The sequence below is a fragment of the Chelonoidis abingdonii genome, chromosome 7 (genome assembly GCF_003597395.2).
Source record: "Chelonoidis abingdonii isolate Lonesome George chromosome 7, CheloAbing_2.0, whole genome shotgun sequence".
Classification (NCBI taxonomy): domain Eukaryota; kingdom Metazoa; phylum Chordata; order Testudines; family Testudinidae; genus Chelonoidis; species Chelonoidis abingdonii.
Window position 1 is genome coordinate 61,632,416 of NC_133775.1, and position 23,780 is coordinate 61,656,195.

The following is a 23,780-nucleotide window of genomic DNA, read 5'->3' on the forward strand; positions in this document are numbered from 1 at the left end:
TTTCACAGGTCAGGACAAATTTGCCTATTCACTGAAAAATATCATTTGTCCGTTTACAATTCTAAACTTAGAAGTCAAACAAGGAGAACTGCCAGAAGCAAAGTCTGGGGAAAAAACAAATTAAATATAAACACACAAATTGGATAATACTTTAAAAGGTTGCATACTCATAATAAAAAAACTCCAATTGGGTGCGGATATCTGAAGAGGTTCACATCTGAGGCGTATGAGAATTCAACATAGTTGCAGGTCCATGCCTTTTTCCATGCAATTACCAACACATGGAACATCCTACCCTACTTTTTATTTAAATGTTTCCTGAAAACTGCCCTCTTCCATGAGACTCACAATAATTCATTATTTATTCATTCACTTTCAATAATATTCACTCATTTCTATCTTCCTTTTCAAATTAAGTATTTACAGAAGGGAACAAGAACAAAGGGGAGAAAAGAAAAACAACAATACAATAAAAATGTGGGCATGCCTTAAGTAACCATATATATTTGTATTGCCTCAGAATGTGTCGCATTCTTCTCAAGTGGATGGGGTTTGGCACTGCAGAGAGGGGCCAAGTCTGCATTTGTCCTGAGATCTGATAAAAATCACACTGATCTCATGGAATACATAGGGGGCTGCAGCATTCTTTGTCCCATCTTCCCTGTACCTTCTAAGTCAGCCTGACTGAAAAAGCTGCATTGTCCTTGCATCCCACTTGTACTACAAACTACCCCTTGAGGGGAGTTTGAAGTTCTACACCAGGCGTCCACAGGAATTAATTGTGAAATGGTAAGCATTAATTCTTGCCTGTATTTTCCCATGGGTTTGCTGGAGAACAAAGTTCTGTTGTGTACAGTGCTTTTCTCCCTTCTCCCAGACTCTGCTCCCTCAACGCTCAAAAATTCAGGGAGCCTTGATCACAATTAACAGAAGGATTTCCGCAGTGTTAGAGGAAAGGAAGGGAGGATGTGATATTATTTAAAGAGCAACTCCCTTCTAACTCTCAGACTCACTAGTGATTTGAGAGAATCTTCCACTCTTTTCTCCCCTCTGAGGCTCAAATCCTTTTCACCCTCAAAGGCATCGATTGCACCTAAGCAGAAGCCAATCTTCACATATCTTCTTTCATACTGAATGTAAAATCAGATTCGAAGTACCAATACAAATACTCAGGAGAAATGGAATAGCAAACGCCAGTGGCATAAAATATGCAATCTATACATATTTGCACAAGGGGAATCTCATATATAAATGTAAGCAATTTTGCTTTGCTTAACCTGCAGTACAGGACTTGTCCTCATTTCAACCTTTTCATTCTAATTTTTTGCTTTAGCAGCTAATTTTTTATTATTGCGAGCCATTTCCATAAATGTTTCAGAGGACTCCAGCATTCTGATGGCACAGGGAGGGGTTTTAATGTTCATTTTATTAACCACATTGATTTTATGACTTAGTTGGACATTGTGATTTATTTGGTTAATATTTTTACTGTTATTTCCTACATTTTATTTTTATTTCCAAAGGTCTTTAGGCACATGGAAGTGAAGAGTATTCCATTAACAAGACTTATGTGACTTACAGTTAACAAAGAAACAGAAATTGCAACAATGGAATAAATTTAAGAAGAAAATAAATCAGAGCTTTCTCCTTAATCTGGTTTTCACATGCAAGAATGTGAGATCATCATACTAGGAAACTTTGTGGAAAATCAGGACATGAGACAAATTGGGCAGTTCCCTGACTGACATAATAAGAAATATCTACTGTACTTCCTTTTGTCCATGAAAAGGAATTAAGCCTCCTGTGGAATCCTCCAATGCATGCTAAGGAAAAGAAAAACCTTTATGTAAACCTTACAGAGAATTCCTTTATTAGAGAATCCCTTCTTCATAGGAGCAAACTTAAAAATAAGTAAAAATTATAGGTAGCCATGCTTGCTTTACAGGCCAGACTTTGACCAATATTCTGGCACATAGCAATAAGGAATCTACTGGTTGTTAATTCATGAGTTAGAAAGTTCAGCAACCAGTCTTACAGATTCCAAGACATAGTAGGTGAGGTAATATCTCCACAGCAGCCCCATCTCCAGAACCTACATAAGCAAATGAATGCCCTACTCCCATCCAACATTCAGAATATCCACCCCTCCCGACTCCACTCCAACATAGAGGTTCCTGCAGTCTAAGGCTGCAGTAAACTCATGTAACTGTTCAAGAAAGAGAAAGCAGGGACCAGAAAGAAAGAAACAAAGTGATCTCCCATTGAGTGGGGACATGGGTGTATTCAGGAGGAGTTTTGACCTACCCCTGCTACAACTGGCCTTTAGAGAATCTTTCCCACAGCTGATCTCTCCAAAGGCTGAGAAGAGGGATGGGGAGGTAAGTATCACAGATTCTGCTCGTTGGACAAGGAGCAAAGGCAAACCACCTGATATACATTCTGCTGTAGTATCTCTATGGTGGAGCACCAGCTCAAAATTCTAACTGCTAGGTAACAGAGTTCCAGCCAGCTCTCCAAACAGAAGTTCATTATGGCCAGGTTTTGCGCCCTTATATGACGGAAAACTGGCTTCATATGCAAAAGAACTTTCCTCTCCACTGCTATTTGCACAAAGATGGCTTGGAGCGAGGGCGCTGCTAGCAGAAGTGAATTAGTCCCTAGATCTCTAAACCATCATGCACACCTGTGGTGCTATAGTAAAAATTTGTTAAACTAAGAGCTAGTCTACACTGGCAATGCTAAAGTGCTGCCTCTGCCTTGGGCGGTAGCAGCACTCTTTTAAAAAACAAAAAAAACAAAAAAAACCCCACCTCAACGAAGGGCACAGCTCCCAGTGCTGGGGCATGGTCTACACTGGCGCTTTACAGTGCTGCAACTTGCTGAACTCGGAGGGGTGTTTTTTTACTCCCCTGAGCGAGAAAGTTGCAGCGCTGTTAATTGCCAGTGTAGACAAGCCCTAATATTATTTTTGAAAAGTAAAAGATTTGTTCAACTTTAAGACATTTCTGTAACTTGCTGAATAACTGGTAACTCTTATTATCTTATTTAAAAATACCCACAGTTAGTCATCAGTATGTACAGGGTCAATTAAACACCTTTTCCCAGTTAATATCTATGCAATATGTAATTTGCTTTTCCCCACCATGTCATTGCTGCAGTGGAATTCCAATTGCATAACTGGAAACTGTCCTTCAAGAAAACAAGCAGACCTTCAATATGTTCTCTCTTTTTTAAAGATTTCATTCTAATCTCAAGAAAACAATAGCACATCTAGATCATATGGCCCTGTTTAGAAGAGAAGTTATGCAGCTTTCTGGATTCCATAAACTTCAGTAGGTCACATATAGGGCTTATTGACTGGGTTGACCAGGAAGGTCAGAGAAGAGTATGAAGGGGAAGAGTATCCAATTGAAGAGCATGGAGTTATGAAGCTGCTAAGGGTGACAGACAGGACAAGCCAGGGAACAGAGTTAAATGAGCTTTTTAGTTTATTTCTTGGTTGCCATTTCCTGCATATCTGGGATATGCTGACAAGGCTCAGGGCATCCCCTACCTTTAGTTTTATATAGAATACTTAGGCTGGGTGGGATCCAAGTCTGCTTCTGAGAATGGATCAGGACTAGCAGCCATAAAAAGATGAAATCAACTTGTGGAAATACTCTGGAATAAAAGCAGCTTTATTGTAGCTGATATACCCTAGAAGCTCACAGAGCATGCAGGCTACTCACCCATGGAAATAATTATAAAGGGCTGGATAAGCATCATAATCAAAAACCCAAAGCCTCAAATGGAAGAGTCACATTGCTAGCACACATTTTTGCATACTCAAATGATGGTAAACAGTAGGCAAACTAGTTAAAAAAGCAGTAGTAAATCTGAAGAAAAGCCTTTTTTTAATATTAATCCTGCAGGCCTTATACAGTTGTCCCATGGATCAGGCACTTTTTCAGTTATAATGACTCATAAATAGATTTAGAGAAAATCAAAAAGACGTTAAAAATAATAGAAAGCATTTTGAACTAAAGTAGTGATTTAAGAGGTTTGTTAAGTTGCTTAATATCACCACACACAATTACAGGAAACCTACTAAGGAAAAGAGGTTAATCTGTGATTTTGTTACATTTTTATATTGTAACAAACTGCCAGAAAACAATTTTTTCCTGTTTATTTACATTATATATTCAGGTTTCATCTATCATGTTTCACTTGACAAATTTTGCAGATGACTCAAGATATGGCTTGTTTATCATGTCACAAATACCAAACAACCAACATCTATTCAATTCCTTTGAAGTAGGTGCTATAAAATCTCCCAAACCACATCTTCGGGTCCCCTAAGAAAGGTTGATATTTGAAGGTTAAAAACCCCAAAATATTCATTTATTTTAGAAATCAAACCCTTTTGAACTATCTTAATCCTACACTATCAGTAAATAAGAACGAAGAGGCAAAGACTCTCTTCAAATCACCTTTAAGACTTGAACCACTGTGATGCATACCAAAACTAGTAACTTGAGACTTTGGTGATAGGTATTCTAGTTTTCCCCCTTCTGAAACTTGAAAAATTACCTTCTTTCATTAAAGACTGGCATACTGCTACTTTACCCTCCCATAGGCAGCCTTAACTACAAGCTGAATTATGAATATGTGGGCACAGACTGGTTTTAGGCCAATAAACAGGTTACATTTCCCCAAAAAGGTGAAAGAATCACCATGTAGAGTTTAGCAAAACTAGCTGCAGCGTGAAGACCAAAGCTTGATTTCATGCACTACAAAACAGTTGGGGATATCTATGAAATATCTACTGAGTAAAATGTTCAGAAGGATCTTAATCCCATTTTCAAAAATGATTCAGGCATTTACGAGGTGGATTGATTTAAATCACCAATTTTAATCATTATTTACATCAGCAAGAAATCATTGATTTTAACTCTGCTTTGCATTTATACTTTAGTCATTTTCTTAAAGAAAGGTTTGTTCTCATTGGTTGGTACAACCATTAAAACATATTGATTTGCAAATAAATAAAACCTTTTCACTAAATGTGGTACTTTTTGCTAACAGGAGAATATTATGTATTTATACACACTTATTTAAACAATTTTATAGTTTAACATACATTTATTCATATTCTTAATTATTTCCTTATTAGAAAACGGTTAATGATGCAATTTTAGTAGATTATTAATTTTTTACTCCAGATTTATGTTGACTTACATTTGGATGGCAATTGGAATTAATTTAAAAATGAACAAGAAAAACATTTAAAACTTGTTTATCAATAAAATAAAACTACTTTCAATGTGCTGAATACATAAGTTTATCAACTGGTTTTGCATTTAAGACTAACAGATGTATTTAACAAAGGAAGTATAAATTGTAGTTAGTGAATTGTCAGAAATCTGGCCTATGGTGACCAGGAAAAAAAAACAAAAACGGTATCTGGGGGCCAACAGTGCTGATAGGCATCTAACCTAGTTAGGTACTTTTCAAAATCCCACTACGAGCCTATCTGCATATTTAGGCACCTAAATACCTTTGAAAATCTGGCCCCTTGTCCTTCAACTTTTAGACTTAGTAGATCTAATTCTCTGTCACACCTGGTTTTTAATTCATAAATTGGATGAAAACATGCTTTCCTGTTTTTTCAACTCCAGGTTTGTTTCTCATTTTTGAATGAATTAGTCTAAATGAAGAAAATATTTTCTCTTCATCGGCTAGATAAACTGAAAACAAAAGTAATTAAGGCAAAAGATTTTCTGCTCAGCATAAACTGAAACTAAATGTAAATACTAGCATTCACTCAATTGCAAAGATTAAAAATAATATAGATACTGAATGCAGTATTGTGACTTTATAAAGCTTAATTGACTGCAAAAGTTAGAGATAGTTTCCACCTGATTCTCTGTATCAGAAAAAAATCTGAACTCATTAACTCATTAAAATTTGAGGAGGGCTCATTAAAGCAGCATTTTTCTTTTATTTATTTAAATTATTTTAATAGATTATAGTAAATTTAGGCCTTAACATAAGCCATTTTAAAAAGGTTTTAAAAAATAAAAAAATAATTTAAATAAACTCTTATTTTGAGTTCTTTTAAATAGATTTTTACCCACTCTGGACACTTAGGAGCCTAAATCTCACTCTCTTTCAATGAGACGTAGGCACCAAAATGCCTAAAACTCTTTTAAAAATAGAACTAAACCACTTAAGCACTTTTAAAAATTTCACCCGTAGGTTCACCTGTCTAAACAACTATGAGATATACGGGGTAAAGACAAAGGTACCAAGGAATTCCTCTCAAATTTTATCTGGAGTATTAATCTGGGGTAATTATCAACCCCAAATAAGCTCAGCTAGACTAGAGGAAAGTTCCAAGTGGCACTTCAGCCTGCCTCATCAATACACAATATTAGAAACAATGACAGACACACGATGTAGGGAAAGCAAAAAAACACAAAAACTAAAGTGTTGGGGTTTTTTTAATTCTAAATTCCTTAGTTGTCACCCATTTGGACTTTCGGAGAACAGAGAATAACATCAGGGAACTAAATCCAAGTCTGGTTTTGATATACATACTACTACTTTATTCTTTTTATTTTTTCTTACTTTTCTTACAGTTTTAAAAATGTACAGGGGTTCAGAATCACCTCAATAAAACAGTGCATACATTTTTATTTTTAAAGGGATTACTGTAGTCAAATCATTGGTGTGCAAAGAGGGTTGACTTCTGTTATGAAAAGTCATAGGCACAATTTCATTATATGCATTTTGGTAAAATAAGGAACTATAGCGCAGCTGTTAAGAGGAGCAATAGTTAGGCCTTTTTAAAAAACAAAACAAACCATCATCTGCCCTTTGGGTCAAAAATAATATTTAAAATATCTCACTACCTGTCATACTATATCTGAACCCCAGGCAATTTACTACACAAGTAGTGCCCTTGCAAAGTATTTTATTTAAGCGGTGAACCTGAAGGCAATAGAAAAGGCAATACGGAGGCTCTTATCTGTATTTTATAACTAAATTGTCTCTCCACCTCCTCCTCCAATAAATATCTATTTAATAATTGCACAAAAGTATCTCTCTTAGAGCAAGTAATTCTTTTTTTAAATCCTGTAGACTTAAAATTAACCTATTCCATGTGCTATAAAACATTAGGCACAGACCACATACTTAACATTTTCTTTTTTAAAAAAATACAATATGTGCAAGCTAGGTTCACACAAAGGATTGGCAGCTACAACAGTAAGCTATTCAGACCCCACAAAAAAGTTATTTTCCATTAAAAAAATTTTTTAAATTCACTGAGCAGTGATGTTACACTGCTGTGTGTGATTATCTTATTTGCATTAGGATTATTTGTGTAACCATTAAAGGAAAAGCTTTAGTACATCCTAAAGGATACCACATCAATACTGTGTGCTAATTCAGCAGGATCCAGAGAACAAAGTTTGTAAAACTTATTAGAATATGGTGAGTGCAATCATCAAGCTAGTAAAAATAGCCAGAATTTTCTGAAGTAGTAGTTATTTGAAATTATGTTTATCTGACAGGCTCCTTCATTAACTAAGTCGCTTCTGAATAATGGAACCCAGAGTGCACGGCATGTAAAAAATGGAAATGGGGGTGGGGGGGTTGAGGGAAGCAGGCTTTGTGGAAGCTGCACCAGAAATGCAAAAAATAAAACTTTAACTTTAAACTTTATCCAAAAAGTTTACCGATCCATTTCTTTAATTTGTATTGGGGGTTGGGGGAGAAGGGGTTTAGAGGATATTTGTACAACTGAAAATAGTACAAAACACAAGCAAAGACTATGTGCAGCTGATTGTTAAAGTCCAACATTTACTATGCATCCTCTGTTGATATCATTTATGAAGAGCCACCCACTGTGTTTAAAAAAGTTTATTTTAATGCGAGAGACTACGGTATATCTTGCCACATATATGACAATTTCTCTACAAGGAAAAAAAATTAATAAGTCACTAATTTATCCTAAGGGGGGGGCCTGCTTTGAAGTGCCTGTTATTTCATGCCCTGCGGAAGATATGAGATATTGATTTCTTCCATCTTCTGTTAAATTTCTGTCATACCACCACACAATTTCACAAGACCCATATTCAAAATAATTTGTGTACCCTTTCAGTGCCCTTTAACAGCAACCTTTTCCTTTATTACGAATCACTTCCAAACCCACATCTCATGTCATAGGAGCTATTCAAGTAAATATTTCTGTTGTGGCAAATTTCCAGATGTATCAAATGCTATCCAAACCCAATGTCAGATTGTGTTTCAATAGTTGTCCCAGTTCTCTTTAAATGGAGCAGGAATTAGCCCGTTTTCTAGGTTTGGGGTCCCGTACATCCTTGTCTTTTAAACACATACAAGATGAACATATTGTCTCTGACAGTCTCCGGAGTCCCAGCCTGAAAACACTGTTTGAGAGGCTATATATCACACAGTTGCAGAAACTATTGCTTATAGCAAGCCATGTTGTTAAGAAGGAAAGTGCTGGATTATCCAGCACCCTAGAGCTCTCCAGTAGAAAGTATATGATATAGGGGAGCCAAAGCATATAAAACACACTGGTTATCCGAAATAAAACCATGGCATAGCGGCGGTCAGGGCTGTGCCCAGTCTCTCCAGCAGCATCCACTTCGTGGCTAGGAAAACGAGCTCTCCGGTCATTTATCTCTTTGGTGTGCTGCCGGCAAATTTTGAAGATGTGGAAATATGTGAAGCAGATTACCAAAGCAGCTGGAGCATAGAGTAAGCACACAATAAAGCCAGTAAAATAAGCATTGGTGAGCCAGGAGATAGCACACCATTCAAAAATATCACCATGGTAACCAGGTTTTCCCCAACCAAAAAAGGAAGGTAAGAAGATCAGACAAGAGTATATCCAGATCAAAATGATACAGATTCTCAAGCGACAAGGTGTGACCAGTTGATTATAGGAGAGAGGTTTTGTAATAGCAAGATAGCGGTCAACACTGATGCAAGCAAGACAAGCCATGGAGACACTCTTCAGCACAGAGATGATATATCCAAAAACCTGACAAGTCAAGGACTCATAGACACCTGTAGAGTAGTGAAGCAATGATAATGTAGGAACCAGGCAGCTAACTCCAACAAAAAGATCAGCATAGGCCATGGTCTGAATAAAATAGCTGGTGGTATAATGATGTAAAAGTGGAGCACAGTGAAACACAAATATTACAGTTAAATTACCAGCAATAATTAAAAATGTTAGCAAAACAATAACGATTGTCTCAAGGATGCAGATGTCGACTGCATTGTAGTGGCCAAATCCTAGCGGACAAGAGAGATGCTCAGACACATTCACAATGCTACTGCTCATGTTCAGAGTCCTCCAGTCAGTCCATCTGGAGTGGTTCATGGTTTAGGATTAGGGAACTCTGCAATCAGAGCTATGGTGAGCAGGTGACCTGTCCAACATCAGCTAAAGTCTGCTTTACAGTCTCATGATCTCTTTTTGTAGACACAGCTAGCGCTTCTCTCAAGGAGGTTACAGTCTCATAGCTGTTGATGCCTCTTCAGCATCAATGCAACACTCTGACACACCTTAGCTTTGAGGAAAGAAAAAAAAAGCCAGAACGAGGAAAAAAGGCCACTGACAGGTTTCCTCCAGTGCTCTTGATCCATCTTTATCAAACACAAGGCACTTCTAAAGAAAACAGGTTCTTTTTACTGTATTTGTGGAAGATGAAAATAAAAACAAAAACAAAAAAAGACAGGGGAGAGGGAGAGACAGGAAAAAGTCAACTGCCTCAAAAGAAATTCTGTGATTGTTTCTTCCTGAGAAAGGCAGTTTCTTTGGAATTAGCTAGAAAAATACAAATAATAAAAAGAGGAAAATCTCTCAATACAACACAGGTTTCATGAAACAGCAATCTTTAGAAACAAATTAATGTTTTATATTAATTTAAATAATTAAACTACAAAAGGTCTGGAAAGCCAAGGAAAAGTTCACCGTATTGTGCTGTGTCTTTTGGCTCCGTTCAGGAGATCTTTGCTTCATATATTCTATTCATTAGAGAGGTAAGGAAAACATTTCTGTCCAGGATAATTCCAATAGACTCACCACAGTTTGGGTATGAATAATGAATTTTATTTGGAGGGAGAAGGGTATGGGGAAAGCCAGGTTTGTCCTCTGACTCCCATGAAGGAAAACATACATACATCCACCTGTACACTGAGGAAGATCGTGTGAAATCACTTAAAAATCGGAAAAATGTAAGCACAAAATTTTGGAGCTTTAAGTCAGTATTCAAAACTCTTTTAAACAGTTACAGTCCACTACAACTATCAATGTCAGCAGCACAATCCAAGGTCCTCACAGACAGAATAAATCCTTCTTGCATTTCATTTCAGCAGTGAATATCAAAAATAATTTTCTTCAGAAATAATGCCATATCTGCTACAGTGGATCAGTACAGTGAAGTTCATGGGTATATCCATGATATTTCTCACCTCTCTAGCAACACCTGAATCCTTTCACAAGCTCCATACAACAAGAACAGAAACTTCCATCTGCATTCTGCTGTGAAGCTAATGAAATGCTGATCAGACTAGAAAAGCTGCCATTGTTTACTCTATTATTCTGTCATTCAGCTTCATCTTCTAGGCTGCCACAGACTTTCTGTTTTTTTTAGACGATTAGCATGATAAACCACTGCTTTAAAAACCAGATCTTCTAATAGCTGGACATTACCTGTTAATTGTATTTGCGGTTATGGAACAGCCATACGTTAAAGAAAGCCTCTTCTGTATTCATTTCTGAGTAACTGCTTGATTAGTGCAAGGACCATTAGCTTGGTTACTAAATGTACACAGTCTTGTTTTTAAAAAAACCCAGAAATACTAAAAATATCTTTAATCCTAGAATTCCTGAGATTAGGAAGAGGCAGACAAGAATGAATCAATCCAAATAAAAAGATTTCCAAGGTCATTTAGATATTATATTAGCATTTGTTTAATGTCCCTTTAAAAGTACTAACATCTCACTGATGCTTTTGATAGTCTTCACTGCTCCTTCTGAAGGAATTTCATTCACTAGAAAAGAAACATTTTCTCCACTTCTGATGCAGTAGTTTGATAGAAAGCATTCTTTTGAAGTTAATTTTCCAGGGTGCATCATCATGCTGTACAGAAGGTTTTTTTTGATTTTATAACATCTCCAAAACACTTGCCAGTTGTTCATTCTCTCTGTCTATAAGTAATTTAATCTGTTACAAAATTATTACCTTTAAAAAAAATTCTCTTGCTACAGCAATAAACCAGTGTTTCTCACCTATGTTCATTCTTATCAGCTGCTATGGTGAACTGCTTGATACAGAGTCCTATTTACTGTGAGACAGTTACAAGGATGCTGTCACTATTCCTCGCATTCTCTCTCAAAATTATTGCTCGCACCTGAGCCTGCTGCTCCTCTTTATCCTTAGCTGATGCAGAAGAACTCACTATCGGAAAGGTGACTCGGTCCTTCTGCCTCAATCAACAGCACAGCCAATGGCTAAGGCAGCTGAAATTGTCACTAGGTAACAGTTGCCAGGCACAATGCAGGCTTACACAGCAAGAGGCAAATAAGAATGACAAATTAAGACAATGGAACTGACCATTTCCCTATAATATATTAATCATATTTGGAAACTTCTGAAAGAGGCTTCCCTTCTAGTACTTCCACACGGTTATATCCTGCAGATTAGCAAAACATGAAATTATTCATAGATGTACCTTTGCATACCAGATAGAAACTACCATAATATTACTATAACAATCACCAGTTAAAGCAAGTCAGCAGTAATCTAATCCTTATTGGCAGGAAAGACCTATTAATTATTAAACAAATAAGTGCTAACCTTCATAAAGTCAAACTGATTCTTTTAAAAATCAAAAACATGCTGTTCTATTTTGATCTGTAAGTTTAAAATCAGCTTATACCCTCTTATCAATTCAAATTACTGAACTATTTAAAAAAGATAAATGTAGACACATTAATGTAACAACAAAATCATAAAAAATACATTTAAGCAATATTTAAGATCCAAAATAAATACCCAAATGCAAAGACATTTAAAATTAAGGCTCAAATTATCTAATTAATTTGCTCTATTATGTCTAGATATGCAGACGTCTCAGCACAGTATATTTATGGAGTATACAGTATTATCTACTGCAATACCTAAATACAATGTTGAGAAAGTGATTCTCACAGTATTTGTTAAGAATGAATCTAACATTTATTGCTTCTAAAATGTTTAAGTGATTTAACATTAACCAATTATTTGATTTAGTTTAATGTAAAAAAAATGAGGGGAGTTACCAATTGATTTTAAAGGAGTAAATTAAAATAAGTCCCTAAAATAATTCAAAATGTCTAATTGTATATTTAGCAAGTTATTAAAAAAATTATTTTGTAAGAACAATTTTCTTCCAGTAGGTCAGTCTGAGACAATGTAACAGACCATTGCAGTGTTAAAGTCTACAGATTTTTTAAACTCCATTAACTGATTTATGTAATACCAATACATATTCATGATATTATTCCTCTTCTGGTTATGGATATTAAACATGTGTTTTGTCATTCTATGATACAAAATGGGCATAAAGTAAAATTATTACATTCACACTAGACACATTTTTAACACAAAATTGAAACATTCAGTATATTCAGAAAATACCCATTCACCAGTGCAGCACAGCACAATTTTGGCTAAAGGCCAGCAAAATACATTTGTCACAGGTTTTGTTTTAGAGAATGAATAAAATAGAATAAAGTATCTAATTACAAAGTCTTGCAATTCTGCTACATCAAACCACAGATCAAATTTGGCAAAAGTTGCTCCTGGGTTAACACCTTGTATTGCAAATTCAGCCTGGAGCAAATTTTCAAGGCTGAATGACAGATCTCTAGAAATCAGAACTGCATATTGAACTGAAGCAACATAACTATGAAATACACTGGTATAGCTGTGCTACTGTATTCCTCCAGTTGAGGGATTTAAGAGAAATATAAAGCAGTACATTAGTGCAATATGAAAGATATTCCAATCACTTGCTATTGTAAATTACTTTAACAAAATGCTTTAGAACTAGATTGAGCCTTTAGGCTCAGCTCTGAGTAACATCTAGCTGCACCACAAGGGTAGCAAAGGAAAGGATTTTTGACTTCTCTTTTCCCACTTGCTTGCAGCCCAGTTATACTTTTGGCCCTCACAACATTGCCCAGCAACGAGTTCCACAGGTTGACTATGTGTTGTGTGAAGAAGTACGTGTTCTTGTTTGTTTTAAACCTGCTGCCTATTAATTTCATTGGGTGACCCCTAGTTCCTGTGTTAAAAGACAGGGTAAATAACACTTCCGTATTCATTTTCTCCACACCATTCATGATTTTATAGATCTCTATCATATCCCCCCTTAGTTGTCTCTTTTTTAAACAGTTCATCTTTTTAATCTCTCTTCATATGGAAGCTGTTCCATACCCTAATCCTTTTCCTTGCCCTTCTTTGCACCTTTTCCAATTCTACCTTTTTTGAGATGAGGTGACCACAATGCATGCAGCATTCAAGATGTGGGCATCATATGGATTTATAAAGTGGCATTATGATATTTTCTGTTTTATGATCTATCCTTTTCCCAATAGTTCATCAGATTGTCAGCTTTTTTGACTGCCGCTGCGCACTGAATGGATATTTTCAGAGAACTTTCCACAACTCCAACATCTCTTTTTTGAGGTGTAACAGTTAATTTAGACCCCATCATATTGTATGTATAGTTGGGATTATTTTTCAATGTGCTTTACTTTACACTTAACAACACTGAATTTCATCTACTATCTTTCACCCAGTCACCCATTATAGTGAGATCCCTTGTAACTCTTCACAGTCAGCTTTGGATTTAACTATCGGAGTAATTTTGTATCAGCTGTCAATTTTGACACCTCAGCATTCACCCCTTTTTCCAGATCATTTATGAATATGTTGAACCATACTGGTCCTATTACAGATCCTTGGGGGACACCACCCTTTACTTTTCTCCATAGTGAAAACTGATAATTTATTCCTACCCTTTTTTTCTGTCTTTTAATCTAGGAGAGGACCTTCCCTCTTATCCCATGATTGCTTAGTTTGCTTAAGAGCCTTTGCTGAGGGACTCTGTCAAAGGCTTTCTGAAAGTCCAAGTACACTGTATGCACTAGATCATCCTTTTCTACATGCTTGTGGACATCCTCAAAGAATTCCAATTGATTGGCAAGGCATGATTTCCCTTTGCAAAAGCCATATTGACTCTTTGCCCCCCACCATATCATATTTATCTATGTGAGAGATAATTTTGTTCTTTAATAAAGTTTCAACTAATTTGCCTGGTACTGAACTTAGGCTTAAAAGCCTGTAATTGCTGGTATTGCCCCTGGAGTCTTTTTTTTTTTTTTTTTTTAAATCAGCACTACATTAGCTATCCCCAGTTGTCTGGTAGAGAGGCTGATTTAAGTGATAGTTTCTTTCAAAACTCTTGGGTAAATACCATCTGGTCCTGATGACTTATTACTGTTTAATTAACCAGTTTGTTCCAAAATCGCCTCTGCTGACACCTCAATCTGGTGTATTCACCTTGTATTCGCCTGTCACATTCTGAGTACACTTCCCAGACCCGAAGAGTTCTCTGTAGCTTGAAAGCTTGTCTCTCTCACCAACAGAAGTTGGTCCAATAAAAGATGTAATTACCTCATCCAGCTTGCACCTCAATCTGAGACGGCTCCACATAATAATTTTGAATGTTGAAGCTCGTACTTTCAAGTCCTAATGTTCATAATCAAACTAGGCTTCCTACAGAGATGCATCACAAAATAGAAGTTGTCACTTGAGAACCAACTCACTCATTACATCTGGTCCAGCAGATTTTTGAAATGTCAGGTCTTTCTACTGGCCTCAGAAAGAGTCCTCCACATACTTGTAAGCAGCAACCCTGCTCTCACATTTTGGAAGTTGTAAAAGGAGTCCAGGAGGATACTAGCCAGTCAGTGTGTACATAGTGTGGAAACAATGTCAACATATGCAGACTCTTTTTCAGTCTGTGTAACATGATACTGTTTCATGAATTATAATAAAAGTGATAAAGTAATTAGATTACTTAAGCGTCCCTTCTTCCTTGTGTGAGAATTACCATACAAAAGTAGGGGAGATTTGAGCTCTTCCATTCAGGGAGTGAAGTCAGACAAGAAGCCAAGTGGCAAGCTGCCAGTGGCTCCCCAGACCTCAGCTGCTCCTGGAGCCCAGCTCATTATGGATTTTCTCAAACAGCTGAGAGGGAAACAGTGCAAGTTACAAACTGTCTACAGTAATTTATATGGTCTTTTTTACATGTCGAAGAGCGGGGGGTGCAAATTAAGCAGAAACTAGCCAACCCTGCCAAACGCATGGAGTTTGCAGGGTATGGAGAAACTGATGTTATGCCTTGGAGGCCGCACTGCCCCATTTCTGCATGGGCAGGGGGAAAGCCACACACAACAAGGGCCTCCACATGTAGATCATTAGGAGACAATATAGCCCAAAATTATCATTTTCTTAAACAAAACTTGTCCTCGTTTTTTGTTCTGTTTCATTACTTCCCCTTTATATACAGTGGTATAGTGGAAGGTGTTAATAGCTGCCATCAAGCAGATGTTTAATCTACAGACAATTGCAGATCTGGTTCAAGCTATGGGATGAGCTAAATACCCTTCTTTCATGCTTTAATGGATGGAACAATTAAATATCCCTTATATAGTGAAATAATAGCTGGAAACAACAGAAGCTACCACCCACGGCAAGAGACCATTTGGAAAGGTCTGAGCAAAACCATCCTTGGGAGATTAAAAGGGGTTTCCCCCACACAAAGTTTCTTGGACACAAAAATCACTGGAGAAGTAGACTAGAAAATTGTGATCAAGGAAACTCCTTACTGAGCCCTGGGAAATAGTAGTTTGTGCACTGTATTTACATTCACTGTAAATAAACAGGATTGCACCAAAGAAATATCTGACTCTCATCATCAATTTCTCCTCCTCCTAATGGAAACAACTGTGCAAGGCCCAGAATAGTGGGTACTTACTCAGGCCAAAGGGGCAAAAATATTCCATATTTTTTCTAAAAATACTTAATTTCTTTAGAGTTTACTTCATTTCTATCTAATTCCAGCCTTTTCTTTATTTTCTATTCTAGATTTTTTCCTCCTCTGAATTTGTTTACCTTTGTTCCCTTTTCATCCCAGGTGTCTATTTCAGTTTCAGCTCTAAGGGTATGTCTATACTATCCACCAGATTGGTGGGCAGCGATCGATCCAGCGGAGGGTCGATTTATCGTGTCTAGTCTAGATATGATAACTTGATCACCGAGTGATCTCCTGCCAACTCCTGTACTCCACCACCGCGAGAGGCACAGGCAGAGTCGATGGGGGGAGCGGCAGCAATCAACTCACCACAGTGAAGACACCACAGTAGACCAATCTAAGTACATCGACTTCAGCTACATTATTCATGTAGCTGAAGTTGCATAATTCAGATTGATTTCCCTCCCTCCCCCTCCCCCCATGTAGACCAGGCCTAAATATTTTTCCTGTACATTTATCTTCATATTTTTATTTCATATTTCTCTTCCCCCTGAGCTCACTGTTCTCCATCCTGTCCATTGCTCTGTTCCCCAATCCCTTAACGTCTTTCCCTTCTGTTTTCCTCAATTCTGCCTCCCCCCTGCAATCTTTCCTGTTCTCAGCTGCAAAAGAAGCCCTGCTGACTCTTTAGTTTTCCTCCACCTCTACATTTAAGGTAAATACAAATGGTTTGTCCACCTTCTGCCTTGTAGTCTCAAATTCAGCCCCTAGTCTCTTCCCTTCTTCCAAGCTCTACCCAAGTCACCTCACAGGTCAGCTGCAAGCAGGAATTCTCTTCTCCATGTCAAATACTTCCCTCCCCACTGCTTTCCATCCTGTATTTACTCTGCCCGCTGTCACTAAAAAAAGTTGTCATTAAGAAAATTACTTCCACCATGGCTGTACACTATGCAAGGAACTATGCAGAACTGGTCATCCAGGGAAAGACATGAGACTGAATCACTTAGGCAGACAGAGGTAATCAATTGCTGGATTCTCATATTTGTGCCTGGGCAGCTCTTCAGAATTTGGGAACTGACAGAAAAACAAATAGAAAAAGCTATGCAGAACTGGATCAGCGAAGGAAATTGGCCAGGAATATGTTAAAGTTCTCTGTCTGGTCCTTTTATGTCCCTGTGTATTACACAACCACCTTTCATAATGATTAAAAACTTGGTATTAATGACCAACATAGAGACTCCACTCATATATTCATATTTGTATATATTAAGCTAAGTTCTTAGAAAAGATCACTGCAGCTTTCCTTTAAAAAAAAATGTTTGGAACCTCAGGGATTAAGTGGCTACGCTTTTGAAACTACAAACTCAATTCAGAGCTGTACATACATCTGACTACCAAATTGTGGACATACATGGAATATTTTCACTCCTCAAGTCAATGAAAATTAAAAGCCCTGTGGAAAACTGGCTGGAGGATGATTTACATGAGGAGGGTGCTGTGGAGAAGTGTAAAGGATACTGCTCTCTTGCATCACTTAGTAGGCAGTTCTAATATCTGGCAACAAAAGTAGCACTACAGTGTCAAGTTAGATAAGCACACGTGGGTTGAGCACATATTGAGCGGAAAGAGAATATAAAGCAAAAAAATAGGTGACTTAGCTTGAAGGAGACAGCCATCCAGGACTCACTTTAGTTGAGTACCCATCTCAAGGCATTGCTTTAGGAAGGGGAAAATAGCAGCAATCATGTATATGCCCTCAGCCAGGGTCATGTGGCTACGGACACTGCCATTAAAACTAATAGGCCGGTCTTTCTACTAGCAGTAAGAGGCAGGCAAAAATAATAAACTGGTAAATATACAAAGCGACATTAACTACCACTTCCCCAGACACTTGATCGAGGGCATCATTATTTTCATTGTCTTTTTCTTTAACCTCTCCTTCTGGTTATGTGACTAATGTGTATTTAATGGGTTGTGAAAGTATATTTAAGGTCTAAAAACCATGTATTTCATTTACCACAACATACCTATCCACTGTGCAGCTAACAATGTTAATGCATAGCCTCAGTGCATGGAAATTACACTGGAGTCATCTGAAATAAATTAGCTATTAAATACACTACACAGTATTTTCAAGTGCTAAATAAAAGTTTGAACTGCTAAGTACATTACTGGACAAATGACTAGCAATTAAAAGCTCCCAAGGTACTTAGCACCCTGCTAATACTCTTTTCACCACCTGCACATCATATATCTTTCACACTTGTTGACAAGCTCCAAGCAGAATTGCAGAGCATGAAAGATAATGGTAACATTTGGGAAGGTGAAGGGTTTACAGATTTGAACTCACTCTCTGATCATATATGAGAAAAATGGTGATATTCAACTGCACAAATTTTAGGGAACTCAAATATATGAGATGTGGAGAGTTTTAACTGTCAACCTTCAAAGAGGTAACTAGCTGGATATGTGGATCCCAGATCTGTGCCTTGCAGTTATTGACTTTCAGCACGCTATCTCAGAGTTACAGCTATCAATAGCTCCCTTTGGGCTTAGACTCTGCTCCTGGGATATTTCAGAGAGAGTAGTGTCTCAGCTCCTTCATAATATCCAATGCTATTCTGGACCAGGTGCCAACACAACTCCAACAAGCTGGCATAAAGTTAAATGCAGCCAGTGCAGCCAAAAGATACTGTAGAGCAGGGATCGGCAACTTTTCAGAAGTGGTGTGTCCAGTCTTCATTTATACACACTAATTTAAGACTTCATGTACCAGTAATACATTTTAATGTTTTTAGAAGGTCTCTCTATATTACAACACCAAACTATTGTTATATGTAAAGTAAACAAGGTTTTCAAACTATTTCAGAAGCTTTATTTAAAATTAAATTAAAATGCAGATCTTATCAGTTTAGTGTGATCCTTGCCCTTGCTTTTCCTTGCTGAGTTTTTCAATGTCTGGCACGTATTTGGATACTTTAAACTGCACACAGGCTTCTGAGTGATCAGTTGTTAACCAGCTGGCAGGAGGTCAGCAGCTGGAACCCCTGATCAGCAGCTGAGGTGAGGGGAGCTGGCGGCTGGTAGGGCTGAGCAGAGTCAGAGGCCTGGACCTCACTGCCTGCACTGGAACTCCAACCAGAAGTTCTGGGGACTCCGGCCAGCTGGGGTCTCAGCCCACTGCCAGCCTGGGGTTCTTTCACCCAGGCCAGCAGCAGGCACTGAGCGGGACTGGCAGAAGGACCCCAGCTGGCAGCGGAAACCCCAGAGTGGCGGCACGCTGAGTGTGCCATCAAAAAAATAGGCTCGCGTGTCACAGGTTGCCAATCCCTGCTGTAGAGTTTCTAGTGTATTATCTATTAGCCAACTGAGTGTAGCCAATGCTACAAACTGTTGCTTCACTATCATTACCCTGACTACCAGGGTACTCAGGTCGTAGCAGTTTACATTCGTTCATTGGCCCACCTCAATACATAGGTGGTTGCGCTCTCACCCTGACAGAAACAAAGCATTTCCAGATTAGTCTGGAGTTCTTGCTATTGTATGCTTCAAAGTCTACTTAGTGGGAAGACATTTCACTTTAGAAACCAATTATTTGCCTGTCCTGGCCTTTATCATCAGGCCATTGACCTGCTGAATGTGATGTTGCAGTGGTGTATTATTCAGTTGTAGCAGTATGATTTCAATTTAGTATATACCAAAGGAAGACAATTTATTTGCCATTGATCTTTTGAGAAAGTCTTCTGAGTTGCCACCCTCATAGGCAGAAACAGCACAGTAACTACACTTTTTACTGAAACACATGCAGTGGACTGCTGATGCCACTCTTCAAGATGTTGAGCTATGAAAGGTGATGTGTGCTGTGGAAGTGGTTTGGATGGATCCATTCCTTAAGAAAATGTTGTGTACATTCTACAAAATTCATTCCAAGATCACAGCGAAGATGTGTTTCTCAACATCTCTTATGAAGAAGAGCCTGGGTGGTCATCCCAGCAGTGTTGCAACACAGTCCTGGATGTGTAACATTTATGAGTTACAAAGGAACTTCTACATAATTATGCCTGGTGCCCAGGGCTGCACTCAGACATTGAGCATCAGGAGAAGGCATGCTCAGCCCGCACAATGCATAGAACTACTGTTCCTCTGGCCCCTTTGAAACTGGTAGTCATAGACAGACCATGGCAGAGAAATACCTGACTCTCATCATCAATTTCACCTCCTCCTAATGGAAACAACTGTGCAAGGCCCAGAATAGTGGATACTTGCTCAGGCCAAAGGGGCAAAAATATCGCATACTTTTTCTAAAAATATTTAACTTCTTTATAGTTTACTTTAGGAAGGAATTTTCCTCCAGGGAAGATTGGCAGATGCCCTGGAGGTTTTTTGCCTTCCTCTGCAGCATGGGGCATCCTATTTGCAAATAAGTAAATTAATTCCCTAAAATGTCTCAGGAAGCATAACAAAACTTGGCAGCTACTCATATTGGGTTATATTATGACCCCTCCACCATGTCTGGGAAGGCACAGGCAGTCCTTACCCCAATGCACTCATACACACGGGCATATGAGGTAGAGAGAATTAAGCTGAATGCCTGAGGAATTCTGGGCAGGGCAGCTTGGGGAGGAGCATAAGCAGAGTAATGGAAGCACTGTCTACCTGTTATATAGTTGCAAGTAAACCCCTCTGGCCTCATTACAGGTTCCACATCATAGGGCCTCTGCAGTTAATTTGCTTTACACAAGCCAAGTTATTCCATGCACCGCTGGAATAATTTCAGTGCCCGTTCTCCCCAATATGCCTCCACTTCACAGTGCAAGTATAAACAGAGCCCAGAATTTTCCACCACCCTTATAATGAGAACAAAATGGCCAGCTATTTTGGAAATACTGCAAGTTTAAAAGACTTACGTTGTTTAAATGGATGATCCCCAACTCCATCAAAATGTCCTCCTTTGGACATCTACTAGCAACCCAAAATTAATTTAAATGTATTGGTTTTAATATGGACCAATATGGTGTCAAAAAGTATTGTGTTCTTTCAGTATGCATGTTATTTATAACCTATAGTTAAAAAAAAAATAGGTATGTTAAATGCCAGGTCTATTCAGTCAACAACAAAAAACTTGAAAGACAAGTCTCTAAGGCAACCTTTAGAGAATTAAAAATGCAAATAATATCAGAAAAAAGAGATGGGCTTTCAACAGCAAAAAAGAAAAAAAAAAAAGCAGGCTTCTTTCTCTAGAAGATATCTGTTATTCCTTAGAAATAACCAGTCACTATAAACAAACATGTTGGGGAAGGCTAGATTTTGTTTGAATCTAGAAGAATTAAACACTTTTCAAGAATGTATTGAACATGAAACAAAATTCCAATACTAATTAATTTTCTACCCAAGTGAAGGTTCCATACAGATATCTACATTGATTTTCCTAAGACACCTGTGCACAAACAATTCAAATTCATGGAAATAAAGGCTCAGCCTTCAAAGACTTCATGTGAAAACCCATTACATTATATGAAAACGATTTACTTTGGCAACAATCATATTTTAACTAAAGTGTTCATATTATAGGGGAAATTTTGCTATGCATTTAAACATTTTTTCCCCAGAAAAAGTTTCTCTGTAAAACAAAAGACAAAAAAAGAGAAAAAAGGTTACATTCAAAAAGCTGTATTTTATTGTTATGGCAACTGATGTGCTAAAAATAAAGAATATCAAAGTTGTTATGGTAACTGGAAATTTAAAAGCAGTCAAGAGTAGAATAATCAAACCTTCAGCTGCCTTAAAATGTAACATCTATGACTCAATTTTCAGAAGAGCTTTCAGATACAATTTATTTTGCTTTTGTGAATCTCCTTTAGAGACCAGAATTACAGTATAACTTTCTAAAAACTCTTCAGGGTAACAGAATGTGAGAAAAATAAAAGTGAATGGAAAATAATAAATTGGTCATTCAGATTTCTCATACTCAGCTAGGTGTCCTTGCAGCTTTATCTAGGCCAGCAACTACCTCCGTTTATTGCAAGTCAGGGATAAATAACATTTATATCATTCGTTGTAATGGTGGGAACAAATGACATTTTAAAGATTGCATTAAGATACTATTAAAACCGTGCAGTCAAGTCAGGCCTTCCCAAAGTTAACTCTGTGTGCATACATTAGAAAGCAGACTAATTAATGGATCACAATTTTTCTCAAATACCACAATATATTTAAATTTCTAATATACATAATACATATATATTTATATATATATTTAAATTTCTAATATACATAATACAATTTTAGGGATCCTAGCTAGAGGTGCACATTTGCTTGAAGCTAAATTGCTGTGCAAGTCAGCTTAGCACAGCATGCCTTTTTCCCCAAGCACTAGCAGATGATTGTTAAGTTACCAATTTTGTTAAAAATTAAACAGATATGCTCAATATGCACTTTCAAAGCCTCATAACTCAGCCAAATCCTAACTAATCTTTGGCCAAAACACTCAGTTTCTTCTTAGTAAGACCTAATTTTTTAAAAAATTTCAAATTTCTAATTAGTTTGGCTGTATTTCTGTTTTTAAAAAGATTAAACACAAAATTAAAAACCTTTTAAATGTTGGAAAACACGGTTACTCACCTTTGTAACTGTTGTTCTTCGAGATGTGTTGCTCATATCCATTCCAGTAGGTGTATGCGCCGCGCGTGCACGTTCGTCGGAGAACTTTTACGCTAGCAACTCCAGCGGGCTGGCAGGTCGCCCCCTAGAGTGGCGCCGCCATGGCGGGGGGTATATAACCCCCTGCCGTGTCGGTCGTTGGAATGTGGAGCACCGGCTAGCTGACCTCCACGTCCCTACTTCCTTGTTCATCGTACAGTCAGTAGTTAGTTAGTTATATGTACTTATATAATATACGTTGTGTTTATTATAGTCTGTTAATATATATAGTTAGTTAGTTAGCGGTCGGCCTCTAGCCCGTCTCCCGCCCCGGCCGGCTTATGCCTGTTCGCCGGGATTCAAAGCGAGCTCGGCTGTAAAAACGTGCCCACCGTGATCCCCATGACGCCTGCTTTAAAGTGCCTGGGGGATCACATCTGGAGAAGTGCCACATCTGCAAGCCTTCGGCCGGACTAGAAGGAGCGGACCAGCGCCTCCGGATGCTTCTTATGGAAGCGGCACTTCACCTCGCGCCCTCGCACGCGAGTGCGCTCCAGCACGGATCCCTCCGGCACCGTGAAATGCAGCGCACCACCCTTCTCGCCCGGCTCCTGGAAGAGGCCTCGTATCCTCACCCCGGCTAGCAGCCCGGAAGGAGCACCGATGCCGACGCGGCCGCGCTGGCCGCGCAGGGGCTTCTGTGACTCCGGGCCCCGCAAGTCCGTCAAGTCCGATCTCTTAGCTCCGCCAAGATCTGGGTAGACGCATCTCCCGCCCGAGACATTCTCTCGGCAAGGAACCTTATTGCCTTGACGGAACCTGGGCTGCCCAACCCTGGCACGCTGTGGTTTATCCTCAAGGCAACGACCCCGATGCGAGCCCGTCCCGGATTCTCCGGTCCGGCACCGATCAGCGCCCCGGGCACCGATCCCGTCACGGCACCGATCCGATCCCGAGGGAGGTCTGGTTCGAGCGCGCTCGCAGTCCAGCACCGCTCTCCCCGTCGGAATAAGCACCGTCCGATCTCTCTC

General features: G+C 38.4%; 2 protein-coding genes across 6 annotated transcripts in view; both read right to left on the minus strand.

The window, feature by feature from the left end:
- Positions 1-23,780, minus strand: part of RABGAP1L (RAB GTPase activating protein 1 like) — a 570,182-nt gene that overhangs the window by 339,478 nt on the left and 206,924 nt on the right. Inside the window, exon 14 of one of the 5 annotated variants that reach the window (XM_075067926.1) lies at positions 9,924-11,233. The exons of the other annotated variants lie outside the window; for them this stretch is intronic. Within the exon in view, the coding sequence (XP_074924027.1) occupies positions 10,997-11,233 (237 nt within the window). The 3' untranslated portion in view covers positions 9,924-10,996. Of the gene's footprint in view, positions 1-9,923; positions 11,234-23,780 lie in introns of those variants that run through there. 5 annotated transcript variants of the gene reach the window in all.
- GPR52 (G protein-coupled receptor 52) lies at positions 5,202-9,886 on the minus strand. Its single transcript, XM_032806201.2, has one exon. It carries the CDS (start codon positions 9,398-9,400, stop codon positions 8,315-8,317), a length of 1,086 nt encoding a protein of 361 aa, XP_032662092.1. The 5' UTR covers positions 9,401-9,886; the 3' UTR covers positions 5,202-8,314.

Coding starts and splice junctions, on each gene's coding strand:
- GPR52 (XM_032806201.2), bottom strand. CDS start 9,400: ATGAACCACTCCAGATGGACTGACTGGAGGACTCTGAACATGAGCAGT.